The 22,620-nt window shown below is 42.3% G+C and overlaps 2 protein-coding genes across 3 annotated transcripts in view; both read right to left on the bottom strand.

Annotated features, from left to right (window-relative positions):
- The window catches only part of dap (death-associated protein), a 13,407-nt gene extending 7,514 nt beyond the window's left edge, over positions 1–5,893 (bottom strand). The window contains exons 1-2 of the mRNA XM_051410846.1: positions 5,686–5,893; positions 4,691–4,790 (exon numbers count right to left, since the gene is read on the bottom strand). Coding sequence (XP_051266806.1) covers positions 4,691–4,790; positions 5,686–5,740 — 155 coding nt within the window. The 5' untranslated portion in view covers positions 5,741–5,893. The remainder of the gene's footprint in view (positions 1–4,690; positions 4,791–5,685) is intronic.
- Positions 5,894–16,135: 10,242 nt separating this feature from the next.
- ctnnd2a (catenin (cadherin-associated protein), delta 2a) overlaps positions 16,136–22,620 on the bottom strand; it is a 248,652-nt gene continuing 242,167 nt past the window's right edge. For both annotated transcript variants that reach the window (XM_051410973.1, XM_051410972.1), the window contains exons 23-25: positions 20,500–20,631; positions 19,880–19,956; positions 16,136–18,929 (exon numbers count right to left, since the gene is read on the bottom strand). In XM_051410973.1, the coding sequence (XP_051266933.1) occupies positions 18,510–18,929; positions 19,880–19,956; positions 20,500–20,631 (629 nt within the window). In that variant the 3' untranslated portion in view covers positions 16,136–18,509. The remainder of the gene's footprint in view (positions 18,930–19,879; positions 19,957–20,499; positions 20,632–22,620) is intronic.

The following is a 22,620-nucleotide window of genomic DNA, read 5'->3' as shown; positions in this document are numbered from 1 at the left end:
CTAAACTTTAATCTTAAACACATCTGGCGGGTGCTGTGCTGCATATAGCCGAGGTATCTGCTTTTCATTACCGACAAAAAAAAAAAGGCAAGCTAGCGATATAGGATGGCAGATTTCCTCATTTATTCTAACAGACCATCCTAGCTGTGCGCTAGCTCGTTAGCGCTCAGCTGCTACAGCCCAGTAAAGCTGTTTTTCTGGAATACAAATGTAGAAACTTTTTTTTTTAACAATGTGGTTCACAGTTTTTAATGCAACTTTACGTGTTCTAAAAGAAAAACAAGCTGCACATAGGTACAGTAACTGCTTCGCTTCCAACACATTGGGGTTGCGGTGAAAAGGCACGCTCAGTTGGATATGAATTCACATACTGAGACAGCGTGGGCGTGTGTTCACCTCACGCTGGTTTGTCACATGTCTCAATTCCTATGAATGTGTATTGCCTTGCTGCAATGTGAGGATGAAATCCTGAAATGCTAAAAAAAAAATGAAAAACCGAGGATGAAGGGGAAAAGTATTGCACCTGAAGAGCGTTAGCTTCAAACTTTGTTTCCACGATTGAACATCGCGGCTAGAGAGACAGACGACAGACAGATAGATGTAAACTTGACAGACAGAGAGGAGTGAAGGGTGTAAGCCTGTCAGAGAGACAGACAGCTAACAAGCATCTGACTCCTTTGAATGTGTAAAAAACTGTAACGATTAGAGCCCTTCACCTGACTGGCAGTTAAATACACAGATACTGTACAGTCACATGTTGTTGTTGTTGACAGACACAAATGATTGTTAGTCATTCTTTGACAAATAAAAAAAAAAAAAAACTGAGTGTATCAGGCCCGATACCTTAATCTAGATACAGCACAAAAGCTAATCACACTTTTATTCGATATGTATGGTAAAATGGAAAGAGACACCCAGAGAAGCGCATTCAGAGAGAGAAACTAACGTAACAAAGATCTCTGCTGTGGATTGGTGTGACCGGGAGGAGGGTGGCTGTGTATGGAGACAGAGGGAGGCTGCAGGGGGCAGTAGAGAGCTGTAAGGAATCCCAGGGAGGAGTCACTTCATGCCAGGAGAAGGGAGAAGAGTTAGAGGAAAGGAGATCGAGGAAGGGGGTGGAAAAAAAGACAAAGGGGGAGATACAGAATGCAAAATTGAACTAATAACTCCAAGAGTGAAATTAGCTGTAGCGAGTTTGTGTGGTGTTTTCTTCTCCGTCTACGGCTCTGAAGTCACACCACCGCCCCACCACCACCACCACTACTACTCCACCCATCTTCCTGTGCTTCAGCAGAGCAGGAAGTTTGTTGCCGTGGGTGAAGTGGTGGTTGCCATAGAAACTGATGCCTGTTGCCTGTCTCTCCTTCCCCCCCACCCCTGTCTCTCTCTCTCTCTCCCTCTCTCCCTCTGTCACTCTCTCAACTTTTCACCATGAGCTGTCAGCTTACTGCACATGTCACAACAGTTCCTACGTACTGTGTATGTGTGCAGTGATTAAGTCAAGCGTACACGCAGCACCACCCACTCTTTTTTTTCTGAGGCTCTGGAACATATCCACCTCTCACCAAAATATGTAGGAGAGGTGACAGTGCAACTGACATGCGGCCTGTGATCACCTTGCAGACGACGCGTGAGCAGTTCATAGACCATATATTCATCTCTATGCGTCACAAGATGAAATCACCATATGTTCATTTGTTTACTTCCTTTGCTATGCCTCCCTCTCTCCTGCTCGTGATTCTCGAACTCTCTCTGAACATCACATTTTAACACAGGAGAAGAAACACTAGATTTATTCCTGATGCATTTGAAAAACACATTCACCTGACAGTTGTGGGCAGGAAGCCTCTTTTGGGTCAGCAGTTTGCTCTGGCTCTGCTCTGCTTATGCCTCCCTTTCTTCCATGTATCTCACTCCTACCCACCCTTCTCCTTCCATTACTCCTTCTCTTTTGTATCTTCATATCACCATGGAGTCCCTCGCTTTCCATACCATAAAAAAACCTCCCGTCTCCACCTCGCCATAATCCTGGCCACCTATCTCTCTCCCTTTGCCCCATCTGTCCATCTCGGCTAGATTGGGTACGGCAGGTGTTCCCCTGACTACAACGCTTCACTGGCTGCTACTAATGCGAAATTTACCCAGTCGCCACCTGCTAGACGTCCATCAGCGTGACACAGAGTGTGTGTCTGAGGGAGAGAGTTTCACTGACTGTATTTACTGATGGAGTGCAGTTACTAAGCCTCTCTTTTTGGATGCACTGACAGGTCATTTTTAGTTAAAGATAAACATTTCACAAGAGGAAGGTAAACCTGCGTTTACACAGTCAGGCCAAAAGCAGTTCATCAAGCTACAGCCTGATTTCAGATGGTTTTTCTCAGTGATTAAAATGCAGTGATTTGTCTAATTTATCTTCACAGTCAAAGCAATAATTTGTCTCCTCTGACGGCACGCTCCACAAGGAAATATTTGGGAAAAACTGAGCGACATAAATACTAAAGCAACTATTAAACCCCTGTATTTTTTTTTATCAATTGAGGGAAAACAGATATTTCAAGCCACAAAATCCTAATTCACAAGCAGACATTTAGCTGGCATCCATCACATATTTAAAAGGACCAGTGCGTAAGATTTAAGAGGATCTATTGGTATAAATGGAATACAATATTAGTTGTAGTATGTGAGTATGTTTTCATAAGTGTATAATCACCTGAAAATAACAATAGTTGTGTTTTCATTACCTTACAATGAGACGTTTTTATCTACAGAGGGAGCGGATCCTCCTTTACGGAGTCCGCCATGTTGACCCACCATGCTCTAGATAGGGCATTTGGCGTTTTTCGCATGTTTTCCGTGTTCAGCTGGGTTGCAGCAACCACCCCACTGGATGCCACTAAATCCTATACACTGGTCCTTTTAAATAAGACTATATTGCAACTAATAAAGGAAATAATATCATTGTAAAAACAGTATGGTGACCTTTCTCTGAAATCTGAATGCAGATTTGTGAAGATTGTGCTCTTTGCAAAATGTTCACTGCATGGGTGGTTATGAGTTTATAATATCATAATGAGGTATTATATGAGGCTAAAATAACATTTCCTGGCTCCTTTTCACATTTGAGGTTTTGCTGTGTTTCTCTTCAGGGACTTTTGGTCGGTAAAACAAGACATTTTAAAGATGTCACCTTGGACTCCAGGAACTTGTGACGGGCGTTTTTAATCCACAGTTTCTAGACTGAATTATTATTTGAGTAAACAACTGGAAGATTAATTCATAATAAAAATAACTGTTAGTTACAGATATACAATATGACTCCATATCCTCTGAAGCAATGTAACAAAATGAGGAAGTGCACATTCAAAAGGCTGGAATGACAGTCACACCCTGACCAGTCTCTGCTACAAAAGACATTAACAAGAGTCTGGTCTGGCGTGTTCTTTCTTAAGAAGGCCTTTACCCTTGAGAAGTATAAACCAAGCTTGCATGTTTTTTTGGGGTTTTTTTGTACTTCTGTTATCTACTTGACCTCACTTTTCACTTTAATGCTGTGCCTATTATTGCCACTCATCTTGTCACAAAGGCAAGGAAAGCAAAAGAAAAATGACTTATAGCCACTGGCAGTGACTATTCCTGCTCTGAATTACAGGAAAATATTCAAACAACAAGGTGGATGAAGAACATGCAATATATAATTGTGTGTGTGTGTGTGTGTGTGTGTGTGTGTGTGTGTGTGTGTATAGAGAACAAGCACACACAATTTCTTCACAGTTGGCAATGTTCTTGAACCCTGCTCACTGCTTGTCGGTTCTCATTTATCACCTCTCATTAACACACACTCCAACTGATATGTGATGTGAATGCGCCACCTGTACCGATATGCACATAGCTGACGAGTCCTCATGAATATTGAGGCATATGTGGGTGTGGAAGCGGACACACAATTAGGCCGAAAATACAAAACTTGCAACTTGCGCTGCCTCCATGGCTCGGTAAAATCAATGCATTCAGGCAGCAAAAGCCAAAACATGCTAATATGGAAACAGAACAATTACTGTCGCTCGGAAAATAGAGCCAGTGTGATGTAAAACATGCAAACCAAGGCTGCTTATAGCGAACAATAGCGACTGCTGAATGGGCTGTTCAAGTTAATGCTGTAATTACGCAGTAATTATGTTGTTTACCGAATTAGCTGGCAAGAGTACACAACAAGTCTGCTGCAAAAACTGCCTACAGTATAGCCTTATAGAAAAAGTGGAAGCAGCTAAATTGCTTAGTTGCAATTTGCAGGGTGTGTGTGGGTGTGATTACCAACGTACAAATCACAGCAGAGTTGTACGCTGCACAGAAGGTCTCTCAATAGAACTACAGATAGTACTGAACCACTTCTCCAGTAAATGTATGTATCTACTTGTGTGTGTATGAACAGATATATCATATCAACCCCCCCACCCACCTCTGCTACATAAAAGAACAAGACAGTCAGAGTCAAAGAGACACAAAAAGACTATTAATGTTGCAGCCACGTCAATGCAGTCATTTTACATCTCTTTGTAGTCATTTTGTGCCTCTCTGTAGTCCTTTGATTGACTTTCCAACAAGAAATGTTAACGGTCACACTTTAGGCTCCTGTGGCCGTGCCCAGTGGGCCCATTCAGCAATCCTTCCATGACTCTGTGGTCTGTGGTACCTGCTGCTGACGTACTCCTCTTCATCATCATCTTTCTGCGGTGGCTCCGGAGTAGCAGCAGCCTGGTGCTTCTGTACTATCCTCATACCTCCTGCCTTTACTGCAAAGAACACACACACACACACATACAAATGATCAGTGTATAAACTCAGATTGAAACAGTGAGAAAATACAAAGACCCTGGATGGTGATATAAAACATTTGAGCTATATTGCATTTGAATAGTTAAGGAAAGTCATAGTTAGGAGTTTCAACTTTATAATTAACTTATGGAGAATGTATGACCTAGACATAATATTTTTTTTTAAACTACAGAGTTAATTCTTAACAGCTGCAGGACCGCTGCTCCCTTCCTGACCTTGATCTTTGACCTCACTTCAGAGGAACTGCTTACAGAAATGAGAATGTCAAAGGTCTCCAGTGCTCACACGTACACATTAACACACCTGCATGTTTGTGAAAGACTGACAGGCTTCATGCACTGTGGGCCTCCCACTAATCACAGGTTGGGTGCGAGGGGCATCTGTTATCTTACTGTGCTATCAGTCCTGCAGCTGCTGAGGCCCAGTGCCCTGCCACACTGCTCCACATGTCCACGTACACCTTATCTGTTTTGCTCCGACCTCCATCCAACCAGCCTGGAGCCTGTGACCTCCACGTCAGCGACATCCAGCAAGCAACAAGCCGCAACATTGTAACCGAAATCTGTACAGTGTACGGCGATAACCGCCAATCGCTACATTATGAGCAGGTTTAAGGAGGTAGCAAGATCTCCCACGTCAATCAGGAAGTGAGGATACGTTCGAAATTGAGAAATATGGCCATATGTAGAAATAACGCCGTAAGTCGGTGGCATCTGCAAAGCGTGCCGATTGCATAATTATTAATCATCATCATGTGATTATTGGTTGGAGACACTGCAGAAACAAAGGCCTTCGTGTTGATAGGAAGCTTTGGGAAAAAAAACAACAACACAGTAGCCCGAGCAGCTTTACCTGCAGGGAGATGTCCTCCTTTGGTTTCCACTTTCTCCTTCGGCGGCGACGACATGTCTGCTCTGATCCTGAGTCAGCGGCGGGAAGCAACCAGAGCGTCTGACAAATAATTTGCTGCCTTATTCTTCCCGAAATTGTGGACTACACTTCTGTCTGGATCGTCAACGTGGCTTTTTCCTGAGTATTGTTTGGAAACGATGCGCGATGACGTCACCCGAGACCAGGACGTGAAGAGCGCGCTGACGTCGCTCGTAGCCAGCGTGTAATGTCCAGTCTGAATGTGTGACTACCGTTTATGTGCTCCTTTTGGTACATGTATGTTGTCTTTATTATAATAAATAAATAGACTATATGAAGAAAAACCCAAATCTGAATTGTTAATAGTAAAAATAAGATGATCTGTTTGGCAAAAAGAACTTGATCACATTAGATAACAGCTAAAGACACAACATGTGCACAATATAATATTACAATATAAAAAAACGAAATAGGAAGTCATGTTTATTATTATGTGTAGAAGGTATGTGTTGTTTATTTTGTTAGCTGTTGTGTAATTGTATATCCATTTGAATTATTCCAGTTGATCCCCTGTACTCTATGGAAGCCCATTTCCACCAGGAAAAAAAAAAAGACAGATAAGACTTAGCCTTGATAATAAAAATATCTTCAAAGTTAGTCGAAATTATGAGATAATAAATTGAAATTATGAGATACAAAAGTCATAATTATGAGATAAAAAGTGTGCATGCGCCTCAATGGCAGTTGGCAATATAGTCACAGATTAGCACTTCCCGCATCAATAACTCATAATCAGTACGTTTTTAAAACACAGCGGATGCCTCTTTCCAATCGTAGTAAAGCACACAACGAGCTACAACCTCATTTTCATCAAAACAAGCCGTCCTCTGCACTGCTTGAATAACATTGATATTGAAAATTGTTGACGGTCCCTGCACACTCGTCTCATAGCCGGGTGTACATAGAGATCAATGTTATATTATATTGCTATATTGCCAACTGCCATTGAGGCGCATGCACACTTTTTATCTACATCCTTTCTAGGATATTTTTATTATCAAGTCTAAGTTTTGTCTTTTTTTTTTTCCTGGCGGAAATGGGCTTCCATAGTACTCCAACCTTTTCCCAGTATGACTTGAAAAAGAAAATAAATCATGAATGCATGTGTGGGCATAACTGCCACATATAACAAGGACTGTTTATAAAGGAATGTGACAGAATATGACAGATTTAAAGATCTAATTGAGTTAATGAGCTATGTGCTTATATAAATATTAATTGTGGCAATAATACTGTTGGCCTCCAAATATCTGAAATACACAATTATAAGTACCTAGCAGCAGTCCACCGACACACTGAATCATTTATTAGAGCAGACCTCTTCTAATGAAGCAGCCAGTTTCCATCTCTCACCTGTAAGCCGGCCATCGTGCCAAATAGCAGGAGAAGAAGCAGCAGCAGCAGCAGCAGCAGCAGCAGCAGCAGCAGGATGAGCTGATAAAAGGCAAAGGAGTCCAACAAAGAAAAAAAGAAGACAGCTCTAGGTGTGTGTGTGTGTGTGACAGTGGTGACCTGTGTGGCCACCTACTTTCTGTTTTCACACTTTAAGTCCATAGTGGTTCATTAATTGGTTGACATGACAGTGTCCTTGGGCAGAGTTGAGAATTACAGGCAAAGCCTTCAGGGTGTTATAAGTAACCAATAAAATAAAAAATAAAAATAAAAATGAAATAAAAATAAAACTAAGGATGATACAACATTTTCTAGTTATGCCTCTGCTTCTATTTGTACCGTAGAAGACTGGGAGCTCCGCAAATACAGGATATAGGTATCTATGTATAGGATTGCTATGTCTGTGTCTGTGGAGCAGACTTGTTTACTCTAGATTATGTTTATTTCCAGAATTAAAGTTCAAAAGAATTTGAACATCTGAAATACTGTCCATTATGTGATATGTCTGAGCATTACTGAGGGTGCATACATTTACATGTGTGGTCATGTGATTACAGTGTGTGTGTGTGTGTGTGTGTGTGTGGTCACAGTGATGCATGCAGGGCAATCGTCAACTCTGTAATGGCATAATTGCAGTGTGAAGTGGCAGCTGCGTTCTTCACTCAGACCATCATAAGAAGTGATGTTCACTGTGGTCACAGTCCACACACACACACACACACACACACACACACACACACACACACACACACACACACACACAAACACCCGCAGCTGCACGCACACACATTTTTGAGTACATTTGAATTATTCATTGAAATACATGACAAGACAAATATTAAGAATACAGATGCAATCAGATAATTTCCTAGACCGGTTTATAATGTCACCAAACAGCTACAAGTTTCCCACACACACACACACACACACACACACACACACACACACACACACACACAGAGCTGATGAGCAATGGGTTTTGGCAGTGGAGAGGTGGTCCCAGCATCACATTTGTCCTCAAAGTGCAAGAGTCTGTTGCCAGGGCGTTAGTGTCCCTGAGGAGGGTGTTGACAACCAATCAAAAGGCCAGGAGTTCACTCAGGATGCTGATAAAAGGATGAATTGTGATGTCTAATTAAAATGTTTGGACTTTGTTAACTCTTATTGAACAAGACAAGTTGATTTAGATGTCATTCTTGCTGATGTTGCCCAGGGGAGCCTAGGGATTACTGACAGTCTGCAGAGTTCCTATATTCTCAACATTTCTATTGACATTAAGCCTTGCCCACTGCTGTGTGTATACATCAAATCAGCCTGATTAATATCTGAGCTTCAAGGGATAAATATATTTGATTAAAAGCTTGATATTTATTATAAAAAAAATCCTCTTGATACATTAATACAAAAGTGTCTTGCTTCACAAAGCACTAAACATCCATAGGCACCAAAAAGTTGTTTACTCAGATTTATAAGACATGATTTAAAAAACACAGAATTTTGTAGTTTTACTTACCTGATAGCAATACATCTTTCAAGAGGCAGCTCATAACTGTGAATGCTTCAGCAGGGATTAGGTGATATAAAACTTAAATTTAAAGGGTTAATCCAGCAATGTAGCAGTGTACTTCCATAAAGTCGGGGAACTGGCAGCAGTGGCCAAGATATCCTGACTTTTAGCCTCCATGATCCTACACTTCCCATGATGCAGCCTGACAGCATCTTTTGTTAGGCCCTCCAATGCCTGGTAAATGTTCCCATATTTCAAACTCTACACCTCAAGTTTGAAACTCTGGCTTTCTGTCATAAATGTGTAGGCTCCATCAATTATGTTGCCAAGCAACTTGTGATTGAAAAAAGAGCTAAATTAGTTATTGGAAAAAGTATTATTTTTAACATCATGATATTGATTTCAAGTATATCAACCAGCCCTGACAGCAACCAGTCACCGGTGTTTATGTGGTTCTGACTGTAGCCGCATACATCCACAAGTGGGTTGAGTCTGAGTGTGTGTACATATGTGGCCACTAGATGGAAGAATGCAGCTTTACTACATGAGCTCAGCGTCTCCAGTTGTGTCCTGCAGGATTCATCGTCACTGTCACTCCTACAAAGCTTGGCCTGTGATGTCCCAGAAAAACTGAAGAGTCACTGATAAAAAAGGCACAACTCTGAAGCAAAAGACAAACACAGAGCTCCACATGCAGCTCATTTTTTCCTCCCTCTCACACTTTCTTTTTTGTGTCACTCTCCCTCCACCCTTTTTCTGTTCCTCGCCTTTTTCTCTCTCTGACGTGCACACACACACACGCGAGACTGAGAGAGAGAGGGAGAAGCATTCATTACTCAGGATGAAAATACATGGCACACATTCAAACACCCATAGGTGAAATCCTCTTCAGAAGTCAGTGATCTCCACACCTGCCCATGGCTGATATGACTGTATATATGTGTGTGTGTGTGTGTTGCCTGGGCCTTTGAGAGGAGCACTCTCAGTGACGGCTTACAGAGAGACAGAATGAGGACGTCACAGGTGAGTGAATTTGCTCAAACTGACAGGTGTACACACATACACGCACAGTCTTTCTCTTACACACATGCAATCATTCCTATAACACATACATTCTCTGTTTCTGTCTCTCCCTTCTCTCTCTCTCTCTCTCCCCCCCCCTCTCACACAGCACACACACACACACACACACACACACACACACATTGATGTAGCTCTCTGGGAGCCAACTGGGTCCTCTGCAGCAGTGATATCACACATGAATAACCAAGGCTTCTTCTCTGCTCTGCAGCATTGACTATTCAATACCTGACAGGGCGCCTTATGGTGTGTGTGTGTGTGTGTGTGTGTGTGTGTGTGTGTGCGCACACATGTTATTGTGTGCATGTGACAAAGAACCATCCATATACATTTTGTTGCGTGCGGTCACGTTAATCATAGTCGAGCTGAACCAGGGTGGAAAGTGAGAACAGGAAAAAGAGGGGAAGTGGGGCAACAAGCAGATTGATTAGCAATAATGTAAGGCAATATTGATCATCATAGGTTTACCCCCTTTGCTCTAGTTCTCCTCCACAAGGAGGCTGAGGGGTCGAAATTAGTTAGAAAACAGCACACCTAGAGCTGAATTTTCTCGCAAGCTCTTAGAAAAGTCACATACGTACTGTGATGGAAGTTTTCCAGCTGCCTCAAAGCTGGGTGTACCCGAGGTAACCATCACTGTAATGGCACCACAGAGACATCTGAGTGCAAAGTACTCACTCATCTCTGTATGGTTTTTGGTGTTATTGATGGATTCTGTTGAATTCTTTTGTTGATGAAAGGTGCCCTGGTTTTGCTTTGTTCTGCATACTGGATCGAATTCAGTGGCTGCTGCGTTAAAAATAAAACTTTTTTTTGTACAAATCTGTTCATAGGTTAATGTTGAAACAGCTTCAGCTGTGTAAGGAGTTCACAGGCTTCAAACTCCTGCATGGAATGGACATCTGCTGTATGCATGGCTCTAGGGAATGGCAATATTATTTTCTTTCTGCTTTTACAGGCAGCCACTGATCTAAAATTTCCATGCCTCGTGAAAATCAATTACAGACTAATAAAACGTACTTGAGTAAGCAATCTACTATATAATATTAAATAAAAAAACAAAATGAACAAGGGATAACACAACTGCACATTTAATGTCTCACCTCTTCCTCTTCATGCACCGAAGTGTAGGGATTTATCACAGCTGTGATGTTTTGTTCAAACATTTTATTCCTGCTGAGCTTTACACCAAGGTTTTTCTGTCACTACTGATTTTTTGTGGCTATCTTCAGCTGTATTAATCAGCACTGTTCTGTCTTAGTGCCCTGTGGAAGAATTCTCAGCAAGGATCAAATTGAAACATCCTGCCACTTCCCGCAGGTGTAAATGAACCATGATAACACCCATGTCAAACAGTAGTGAACATCTCGCTGTGGGGAGGCTCCCTGCCATGTTTTTTTTTTTTTTTCTTCTGTTGCTTAGCTGGTAGATGCAGCAGAATTTATGACAGCAGGGGAAATGAGAAATGAGAGGTACATGTACTTGATACAAATAAGTGGGCATTTGGGAAGACTGCTCTGGAGTCCTTGTTTGCTAAAGCCTGTTTTTCTGCCTTCTCCTCTCCCATACTTCATGTCTTCAATCCCTCATCTCAGTGCTGTGTAATTTTACCTCCATAATCACACTCCATCCTTCTATTTACCTCTTGGTGCAGCCTGTCAGCTATCTCTATCAAACAGCAAAGCTCAGAACACCCTATTAGCAAGTAAGCCACACACCCGAAATTTCAATTTTAGCAATCAAAAACACACAATCAATATTTTGTGGACGGCTCAACTATGTGTATTGTAAAAGGGGTTGCTCGCAGATGAACCTACAATTATCACAAATCTCAACAGTTCCCCTCAGTTCTACAGAATTTCAAACAAGAAAGATCTAAAACTTGGGTTTATACTAAGGGTGCTCCGGTCAGGGTCTTTGAGGCCAATCACCGTTCACCCTTTCTATTTAAAGCCTTATGTTTATATTGTCGCCTTATTCATTTATCATATCATCTTAACAACATTGTATATTAAGTATTCAAATGTATTCATTATTAAATTATGAATTGACAACTGTGTACTTAAACTGCAGCCTATTCCTGGTCATTGAGAGCAGCTTAAAGATGAATAGTGTTTCTCAGAGAATGACAGTATAACTGTGGAGGGTATATTTCAATTTGGTCATAGGTTATTTCTTATTTCCCCTCTTCCTCTACTTGGCTATCCACCTTATTTTGGTGTATTATTGTTTATTCACAAATACTTTGTGCACTTGCTTTTTCACTCATCTTTCGCTCTCACACACACACACACACACACACACACACAAACACCGGCTGGCCTGCCTCTTTTTGCTCCTCTCTCAATGTTACTTTGTTGGTCAGCAGTAAGTTTTGTAAAGTTGTCCAAGAAACACAATTCATGTTTCCACCAGCATCTCTCTCTGTTTCTCTCTGCAAAATACTAAAATGAGTTCCTGACTGTTAATATACTGGGCTGCCCGCCCAAGTAAATCTATCCTATGTGTGTCCAAGGCAGAATAACTTTCCTGTGGAATAAGATAAATGTGTCAGCGGATCGGCTCTTCTGATCTGCGTTTATAAAGACCGCTGATCAAACAAATTAGAGCGAATATCGGCCGATCAGTCGAAGTTCCCTTATGTCCAGCACCAAATGACAGATACAGTTAGTCAATAGCTTGTGAAAGTGTAGCATTTAGCAGCTAAGAGACACATATTTCCTCAGGACTTGGTAGAGACCAATAACGGTCCTGAAAGTAGAATAAATACTTATTACTTTTTACTCTACCTATACTTATGGCGGGTTCAGACTAAACAATATTTTTGTATGGTTATTGGAACACATTCTAAAATATGTCATGGAAGGCCAAAAAATTCTAACATGCTACTTTTTCTGGTGGATGTCTTGAGGCGTACCAGGTGTTGGTTGTTATCTACAACACACTGCATGGGGTAAAACAAGCCAACCCAATGCCCTATGTCTGCTGGGCTATAATCATGCTGATATCATGTAGTCTGAACTCAGCATAGTATTTATCAGGTGAACTGTGACCTCAAAATAAATGGATATGTTTCTTCTGGATATGGAAATAGGTAACTGTTTGCTATCAAGTTCACCATATCAACTTAACATGGATAACAAGTCAGTATTGTGTTTAAAGTTTGTTTCCGCAGCCCCAAAGTGACCAAGAAATCAGTTATTAAGGCTTAAGTAACTTAAATTAGTTTCAAGGCAAAACATTTTCTTTTCAACAGTGACTGTTTCACTTTGAATAATAAATCCACTTACTGTGTTTGCATGTTTCTATGAGTGTCACTCATAAATTTGATAATAATAATTAGCACATATGTATTTACCTGCTATAAACAGGAGGCGTCTCAGGGTAGATGCAAATGCCAAAACTTTTTAAGCTGTGATGTGTTCGGAGCTTTAAAAACAGCAGCGCATATGATTTGAACTGTAGCTTGTCCCTGAACAGGGCCCTAATTTCAGCTGCCAGCTGTTACAGGCTGATTTGACAGACTCCTCTTAGCTGATGAAAAATAAAATAATTTTATTTTCTAGGGCATTTCTCATTTGCCATTATCTTTTTATAACTCAAAAAACCTAGTCTGAAGTTTTCTAGTTTATCCAAGATGTTGTTTCCAAGACCTTGTACTTCCACTGCTGCTGCTAGTACTCACATTGTTTACTACTATATTATAATGCCGGAAATTCCGACATCGTGTAAGTAGTCTCCTTGTCCTTCCCCATTTCTTCTCTCCACTTATTTTCCTACCTTTCCATCTTCTTCTCTCACCCATCCTACTGGTCCTCCTTCAAGCTGCACCCTTCCCTCTCCTTCGCTTTCAGATGAGAGCATTAATTTCTCAAGGTCTATCTGTGGCAAACAGTGGCTCCATGGAGTCTCACTTCTCCTTAAACACAAATTGATTTCACGCTCAAATCCTCCGAGTATAAATCACAGACCCTCCACCTGCTCCCCTCTATGTCTCTGTCTCCTTCTTTTTCCCTTACATGTCACTTTGTGTCTGCCCTCCCCGCCGTCACGTCCTCCCCGGCTCTCTGCTGACATGCACCTGCATGCACATATGTGGACACACACATACACACACCTTTGGGTCCGGCCTGAGGTGTGTGACAGCTAAATGGGTAGTGATGCTATGAGAGTTAGAGGGAGAGGAAGCTGGGAGAGAGGGAGTGAAACAGTGAAGGCCGGAGGCATATGCAGGGTGGAACAGGGCAGTTTCTAGAAAGGCTGTGCGTAGGAAAATTGAGGAGCTATTTTCATGCCACATTAAGTTACACCTGCCTTCCACTATGGGACTGTGCTCAGACAGAGGAGGCTTGCCTCTATTGTGAAGGCTAATAATCAACGCAATGGAGTTATTACCCAACACTACATTTCACAGGCCTAACCTAGACAGCATCAAAGAAGGTTAAGGGAGGGAGAGAGGAGTGGGAGACATGAATTCCAATGGATTGTAACAAATGCTGCTACCTCCAGCTCAGCCTCGTTCATTTAATATGCTGCAAGTTCAGTTCCGTCTCAGAATGGGCATGTGGATGAATGGGATCAAAGTCGTAGGAGGCGACACAATAAGGGAACAAAACAATGAGAAAAATACATAACAGGAATTTCCATTACTGCATCTTTGATGTCTGTCCACTGTCATTAATGTGACAATAGAGGCTGGTGACTGGAGGAGCCCTTCCACTGGCTTTACACTTCAGTGTTATTATTATTATTTCCACCACATCCCACCACAGTCACTCTGGGGCAAGACCACAGTCAAAATAACCTGTCATGCTTATACATGCCTATCACCGCTACACTGTGTAAGTACATTAACGCTATGGCATCTGAAAGGGGTCATTATCAGTACAAGAATGAATAGGGCTGATATCATACAACATGCTGCAGCACGCCTGTCAGTCAAGTCCCCAGCGAATATGTTTGTGTGAACAGATGATGGTATCAAGATGTTAACAGTGTTGCTTGTCAGCCGTAGGGGACAACAGTGGTAAATTGTCTGTGTAAAAGCAGCTTGAATTTATTAACATTGTTTGCATTGTGTAGAGTATCGGACGTCTATAGAGCACTAATGTATGTATTTATGGCTCTTAAATATGTTTATGTTTATTATCATATGTGCTCCAGCTTGCGCATAGAGATGCATAAGATCCCTACTGTAGGCAACTTGAATATGAATATTTTAGTTTTGAAGACGTTTCAAGAAATTTTTCCAGTGCCATACAGAACAGTTTTATACATGCGTACTGTAGTGGCAACCGAATGACCATCTGTAAACTACAGTGCAATCCAATGCAATAGATTTGAAATGAATACATTTGTGAAGCTAACATTATTCCATAACATTGTGGGGTGTTAATACAATGGTTAAAGTCAAAGCAGCAGCATCTTGACTTTCAGCCTGTAACATAGGTCACACCCCCAAAACCCTGGATCTTACACTCCTTATGATGCAACTAACGTCTTTCATTAGACCCTCCCTACCAGATTAATGCCATAAACTCCAATCCCTCATAAGCAGGCTTTCTGTTGAGGTCTCAAGTCGATCCTGATCAGGGTGATTTTCTCAGACTTTAGAAAGCTCCTCCAAAGCCACAGAAGACATTACACAAAATTTGGCAGGCTGTATAGTACTCCTCCTGAAGAGTAAACTGAACTACACACGTGAAATCACCAGAGTGCCTCTTTTCATGTGGTGATGTTTTATGGATTTCATTTTAAAATTTTGTACTTAACTTCTTTTGTCTACTGGACACATATGATGTTGAATCTAACGCTTGGTAGGGACAGTCTGAAACTGCTAATTCAAAGCTTTCCAAGGTAGTGTTCGCTGTAGGGTTACTGTATTGCTTTAAATTATACAGGTGTTCATGCTCTTGTACACTGTCCACTTTCAACATATATTTACAGTACTTACCATCTATTAAAATGTTTACACTCAGTAAGCATCTCTTGGTTTTGCCTGATTGGATACGTGAGCAACTTCATTGCCTGTTATTACTTTTCCCATTTTTTTACAGAACTGTTTTTTGAAATCTCAGAAAGCTCAGAAACCTAAAGGAGGGCTATGGGAAGGAAAATGTTCTGACATCATGCTATTAACTCTGTTAGATCTTCAAAGTCACCTGAAGCCCTTTTGAACAAAAGACAGGCTGAGAGAAAGAGCACAAACATGTGAATTAATCTAAAACACATCAAAGTGCATCAGATTAACCCACACCATACACCGCAGGATTCCTTGCGAGAAAAACACTTTATATATGCGAAGAAAGCACCTGACAGAGCTGCTAATTCAGAAACGAACTGGATGTCCCTATCCAAAACTTAATTTGTTAAAGAACAGTGGAGACCATAGTGTTTGATTGCAAAGAGTCTTTTTATTTTTCCTTGTGTTCAAGTACGGTCCTCTCTCAGCAGGGTCATCTAAGAAGCATGGACACACAATAACACACAACTCGCACCAGAGCCTGAGCATCTTCAGGTGGGATTTCTCTTTTGTCTCGATTGGGGGGAAGAGAGGAGTGGGGGGGGGGATTGAGGGAGAGGGGCCTGATCAGCAGCTTCCACGTTTAGGTCAAGTGAACAAGAGTCCTGTTGTACACCACATAATCATTTTTTCTCTGCAAACATTTGTTGCATTTAGTGACACTGACATCTGCACATAAAAATTATATATATATATTTATATTTATATTCATATATTCATAGATTTGTCATTCTATATCAACAATTCATTCTAGTGATTTTTACCTTGGTTTTTCATGTTGTAAAACTGGACAAACTGTCGGTAGGAATGCCTTGTTTGGACACTGATTTATACAGGAACGCACACGCACATACACGCAATAGAGGCATACTCACACTACTACACACATGCATGCATAGATACGCTCGCTCAAGTTTACGTGTACACAAACATTCTGTCACATACATGCACACATACAGAAACACGCACACGCGCACACACACACACACACACACACACACACACACACACACACACACACACACACACACACACACACACACACACACACACGTGTCCCCACGCACACAAATGCCCACACAAGCTCATCCAAAACAGAGAGGCAGGTCTGTACATCTATGGGAGGGAGATGTTATTCATGATCCCCAGCAATAAGTACGGCTTCACCTGATTAAAACACAAGAAAATAAAAAGTTACAAACAGCAGAGGGAGTCATCTAGTCATTGTCTGTAAACTTCGACAGAATGTCCTTTTAAAGTCTTTTAGGACTGGCCCATGAGGTGTCAAAGTTTGGCACAATGTCATGTCTCATATCGCTCTCTCTTTACCTCTACTGTACACTGAGATGTACAATATTCACGGTGGCTCTTGCTGGACAGACCAGTTTCTATGCACAAGTGATGATGAGAAACCACTGAAAATTGACATGGTCAAACATATCAGCTCCCCAAAAAGGAAAAGACAACCCTTTCCAGAGACAGAGAGTGTGCTTTAAACATACACATATATTCTTTAGGCAGTGAAAAAGCACTTTTGTTGACGGGGAACTCTGGAGTCTGGATGCTGCTCTGCCGATCTGATGCTCTGGCAGCCTTGAACTGCTCTTGACGTTTGAGCATGTCCACAACGAAATTCACTTGATGGAGAGAGAAAAACAAATACTGCAGGGTTTCCTCTCTGGCTAGGAAAAGGGCAAAACAAAGTTGTCCACTGACATCCATCCTGACGATGTCTGTCTTTTTCTGCTTCTTGTGTCCACGTTTCACTTGTTTTTGTTGCTTTTGTTGTTTCAGTCAGTAGTCAGTCATGGAAAAAATAATAATTTCATAAGTGGCCCCATCAAAAACATGTGTAATATACACACTATATCACCTTTGAACTGTACACAGAAAATAAAAATGCTTTTTTATAAGTGAAAGTTTAGAAAAGTACAAATAAAAAAAGATGTAAAAGAATGGCGACAAAAAACGAAGTCTCTTGAAGATGACATTCCTTAAAAACAAATTCAGTTGCCTCTGTAGGCAAGGCCATCGCAAACAAAAAAGGGGGGGATAAAAGCAATGCTACGTTTGTCACTTGGGTGAAATGGTAAACATCCACTTCTTGCCTTGTGCCTGATGTGCTTTCATCTTTTTCTGTGCTTTTATTCCTCCTGACCTCCTCAAGGACCCTCATGCCATCTTTGTGTCTCTTCTCTTCCTCTCTCTGTCTTCGACAAAAGGTCAGGCCACTTCCTGCTCCTACAGAGTAAGAGCTCACCCTCATCTGCTCCCCATTATTTCTTGATCCCATCCCTCTTGCTCCTCTCTAGGCCTCTGCATGCTCTCTCTACCTGGTCGTTTTCTCTCTTCTCTTCTTTTTATATTCCCCTGCCCACTCCTCTCTGATCCTTTCATACACACTTCTTCATATCTACTCCCAACTTATCCACTCACCGGTGCAATGGAGCTGACTTTGAAGAAATAAAGCGGTTTGAAAAAAAAAGAAAAAGGGAAATGTCGGCATGCACATGCACAGTCTCTCTTTGTCACTCGACCTGACTTCGCTTCTTAAACCCCATCTAGCTCTGATTTCCCACTTATTTTAGAGAACACAAATTTCCTGCCACTGGCTACGAGTTCCCGTTTCAACATGCCACTTGCTGTCACCTTGTGTTAATCTGCTGTTGATCGCTTGCAAAAATAATCCCTTTCACACACGCACACACAGACTCTCTTTTGCCCCCCCCAATCATCATAGTCTAACTAGACCCAGGAGTCAGGCGAGGCCGGGTAGTGGCTGGTCTCGTAGTTCAGTTCGCTGTATGGCCGAGAGGCCGAGTAGAAGTCTACGTAGTTGCCAGTGGATTTTAGGCCCAGATGCATGCGTAGGTCTTCCCGTGGGTCTCGGGGTGGTCCAGTGGAGCTCGGAGGCTGCTGGGGTTGGGCCTGAGGCTGGGCCTGCGCCTGGATCTGCGGCTGCGGCTGGGATGGAGGAGGTGGAGGTCCCTGGTCCTCGTAGTAGACCTCATCAAAGCTCCGGCTCTGGCTGTGAGGTGGAGGCTGCGGTGGCTGAGGCTGGGGGAAGGAAGGAGGGGGAGGGTAGGGGTCGTAGTCTTTTAGCACGGCTGCTGACGGGCTGTCCTGCTGGGGCTGTGGGGGCACGACGCAGGGCTGGACCGGAGCCTGATGGGGGGCCGGCGGAAGTGGCGGAGAAGTGATGTGAGGTGGGGGTGAAGTACAGTGAGCAAGAATGGAGAGTCATAGAAATGTGAGTAGTGGGAGCCAAGTGAAAAGAGGAGAGGGAGATAAAGGTGGAAGGATGAAGTGGAGAGGAGAGTGGCAGGTGAAGAGTGAGCACATGGAGAAGAAGGGTTTGAAAGGCAGGCAGTACGGGTAAAAAGGCTCAGATAGGAATCAGTTGGGAAGGGACTCATGCTGTGAATTCTCTATTACATGCAGGCATTGAAGGGGGCAATTTATCTCTCACACTGTAACTCTCACTAGCTAGTTGAGTGTGTACTTGCATGTAGATGTGTGTCTGAAAATGCAGTCATATGTGTAAAAACCCTTTTGCTCACACAGCCATTTCAGTTATTTAGTAGAGTTTAACTGCCAGTGGTAAAATCAAAGTTTGTAACCAGACAAAGGAACATTAATTATGTATTTTATACAGATGATGAAGAAACCAACACTTCTGTTCTAATGTCCCCTGTCAAAGGCTATGATGCTTTCTGTTACCCCTCCCTCTTCACCAGCAGAGTCATCAAACAGAAGCAAATAATTAGCGCAATCAACCGGGGTAGTGATTTTAATTGCCAGTCGGGTGTGGTTTCAGGTTGCAGTGGCGGATGCTGCCTGAGCTGAGGGCGTGTCTCTACTGCACACACTGCCAGTGCGTCTCTTATCACAGATAGACACCTTCTGTGTGCGTGTGTGTGTGTGTGTGTGTGTGTGTGTGTGTGTGTGTGTGTGTGTGCGTCTTCCATCCTGCTGCTATCTCTCCTAATGACCACCTTGTCATGACAGCATATGCCAATTTATGAGAGCCCTGATGACACGCATGCTGGTGCTGGTGTGTGACTGTGTGTGCATATAAAAGTGTGTAGTACATTTATAGAGCACTATTAACTCACCTGGTTTTGCTTAATGTCATCGCTGGCAGTCAGGTAAGAGTTTCGGAACAACGTAGACGTCCCGCAGGATACTTGGACTGGATAGATGGAGGATAGAAAGAAAGGCAACACTTTAATGTGAATGAATGATAAAGATAACTAGCACCACTATTACTGCTAATAATAATAATAATTCAAAGACCAGAACCATGGGAAACTCCACTAGTCAAAAACCTGTTAGAGTCCCAATTTTGCTGCAGTTTGCCTAAAAAAAGTTTGGCAATTAGTCTATCCCTCGTGGCCTCAGGAGAACATTGTGAGAGAAAGACAAAAAATGAAAGAATAGAAAAGAGAGCAATTGATATAAAGAGGTACACAGACAAGAAGAGAGAGACAGGAGGAAAAATAAACAAAAAGTGAGAGGAGAGACTGAAAGATTCTGGACAGAAAGACAAAGAAGGAGAAGAATCAAAGTGTGTGAGTTGAAGAAGAAAAATAGTGTGAGGTTGAAAAAAAATACAGACGAGGGGAGAAATAGGGAATGAAAGTAGAAGAGAAAGAAAGATAAAGAGGGGGATAAAATAGAATCATTTAATTATTCTCTGTCTCTCCATCACACACAGACACACACGCACACACACCTGCCATGCCGTCTTTCCGGGATGTGTGCTCTCCTTTGTTGCTATGGAAACCAGCGTTGGTTGCCGTGGAATCGTAGTCCATCTTGCGTTCCTTCAGACTCATCATCTCTCTGGGGGAGGCTGGAGCGCTCGCTACACACACAGACACACACACACACACACACACACACACACACACACACACATACACACACACACACACACACAAAATAATGAGCAATAAACCCAGAGCGGCATGCGCCTCACACTCTGCGTGCTTATATCTGTGTGTGTGTCTTTCAAGGTGCACAGTCATTATTCATCATTTAGCTTGTCGGCATAAAGGGTCACCTCCAGCACGTTAAAGGACTTCTGAGAATTTACACACACATACACACACACACACACACACACACACACACACACACGTTTGAATATTGAATTTCACATCTGGCACACATTTTCTCAATTCAGACAATCAAGCGGCACAAGTGTTCCAGCGTGCTGGCTGATTTCAAAACTATTTTACCTCTTCAACTTTTCTATTTCTGTCACTCTCTCAAGCTTTGAGAGCAGCTCTGTTTTTCACACATGAATGCTATTTTTCACACATGCCTGTGTGCGGCCATGTATAAACAGACACGCACAGGCAAGGACAGATCCAGGACCCATACTGTAAATACAGTGCCCCCCGTTTTTTTGCACACACACTCAGTATGTCACAATGTAATCCCCTTATAGCATACTTAAAGTGCTTACTCAGTCCCTGTTATCTTGACACATCGAATTGCCAGAATCCTGCCTACCTGTGTATCAGCCCCTTCAGTCTGCTTAGCTAAACATTCCTATAACTACCCAGCACACATACAGTATATATGTACTATACAATTATATGTGAAGGACATTCTAAAAATAAGATGTTTGGACCTGTTGAACCAAACTTTGAGCAGATGACTGTTGGACTGTAGATACTGAAGAGAAACACATATGCATCAATAGTCAATATATGCACACATGCACGGTTCATGGAGAGCACCATTCTCAGTTGCACAAGCAGAAACATTTCCAACACAAAAAAGATGTGAGGCACGCCAAAAATCAGTATAAAGAGCCTTTGTTCTCTTTAGCTGTTCTCCTACAGTATACCCTGATAAAAGCAGCAGGGCAAAACACAAATATGACTAGCCAAACAGAATAAAGGCTTTTAAAGTCATTTTTGGTGTGCCTTGGAGTCTCACTTTATCTATCTGAATACTAAAGGACAACTTTTTTTTTATCCAGGCTTTCAATATTTGACATTAAAAGCAAGGAAACATACACATTATTAGATGATTAGCGACTATTTAGTTGTGGTGAATTATATTACAAACATTTAGTAAAGCAAGGGCAATTGAGGAAGACAGGAGCTACAGGCTTTTATAATGTTTTGACACTTTTGATATTTAATTCTTAGCACTTGACACCTCTGCAGCGGATTCCATTAAGGTGGATGCTCAAACCTGTCACCGACACCCCCAGAGACAGTGCCATCGCTACTGGTTACGGTTACCGTGGGGACCTGACTAGTAACTGCTGGATGTGAGAGCCTGGGAGACTCGTTCTATCAGCGCAAAACACAGCAGGACCCTGTGGGGGCCATGATGGATGAAAAGGTCTCTCTCTCCGTTTGTATCTCCCTCTGTCTCTTTACCATCCTCGCAGCCTGCAACCTCCCCTACTCCTCTCTATCTCTTTCACACTTTTACCGCTCTATCCTCACTCTCTCACTCTCTTTCACTCCTCCTCTCCCTGTGTGCCTGCACGCCATCATTACTCCTTCTGCTTTGATCCATCTCTAAGGGGCCGGATTGCAGTCTGGAGCATATGCAGAGAGGAGATACAGATGCATGTGGGTGTGTATGTATGTGTGAGAGTGTGTGTGCGCACATTGAGGCAGCCCGTAAAGAGAGAGAGATCAGAGGGAGAGGTGAGAAGAAAGTAGGATTACTGCAAAGAGGAGGGGGAGGAGAAGAATGAGACGGATGAACGAGAAGGGGCGGATGACCGGAAAGGCGAGGGGTGTTGAGAGGGGACGAACGGGAGAGAAGATGGGAGTAATTTCCAGCCATTTTCCCATTTACCTCACCTCCTCCACTGTACTAA

The sequence above is a fragment of the Dicentrarchus labrax genome, unplaced genomic scaffold (genome assembly GCF_905237075.1).
Source record: "Dicentrarchus labrax unplaced genomic scaffold, dlabrax2021, whole genome shotgun sequence".
NCBI lineage: Eukaryota > Metazoa > Chordata > Actinopteri > Moronidae > Dicentrarchus > Dicentrarchus labrax.
The sequence above is the reverse complement of the archived record's forward strand: the minus strand, read 5'-3'. Positions and strand labels throughout refer to the sequence as shown.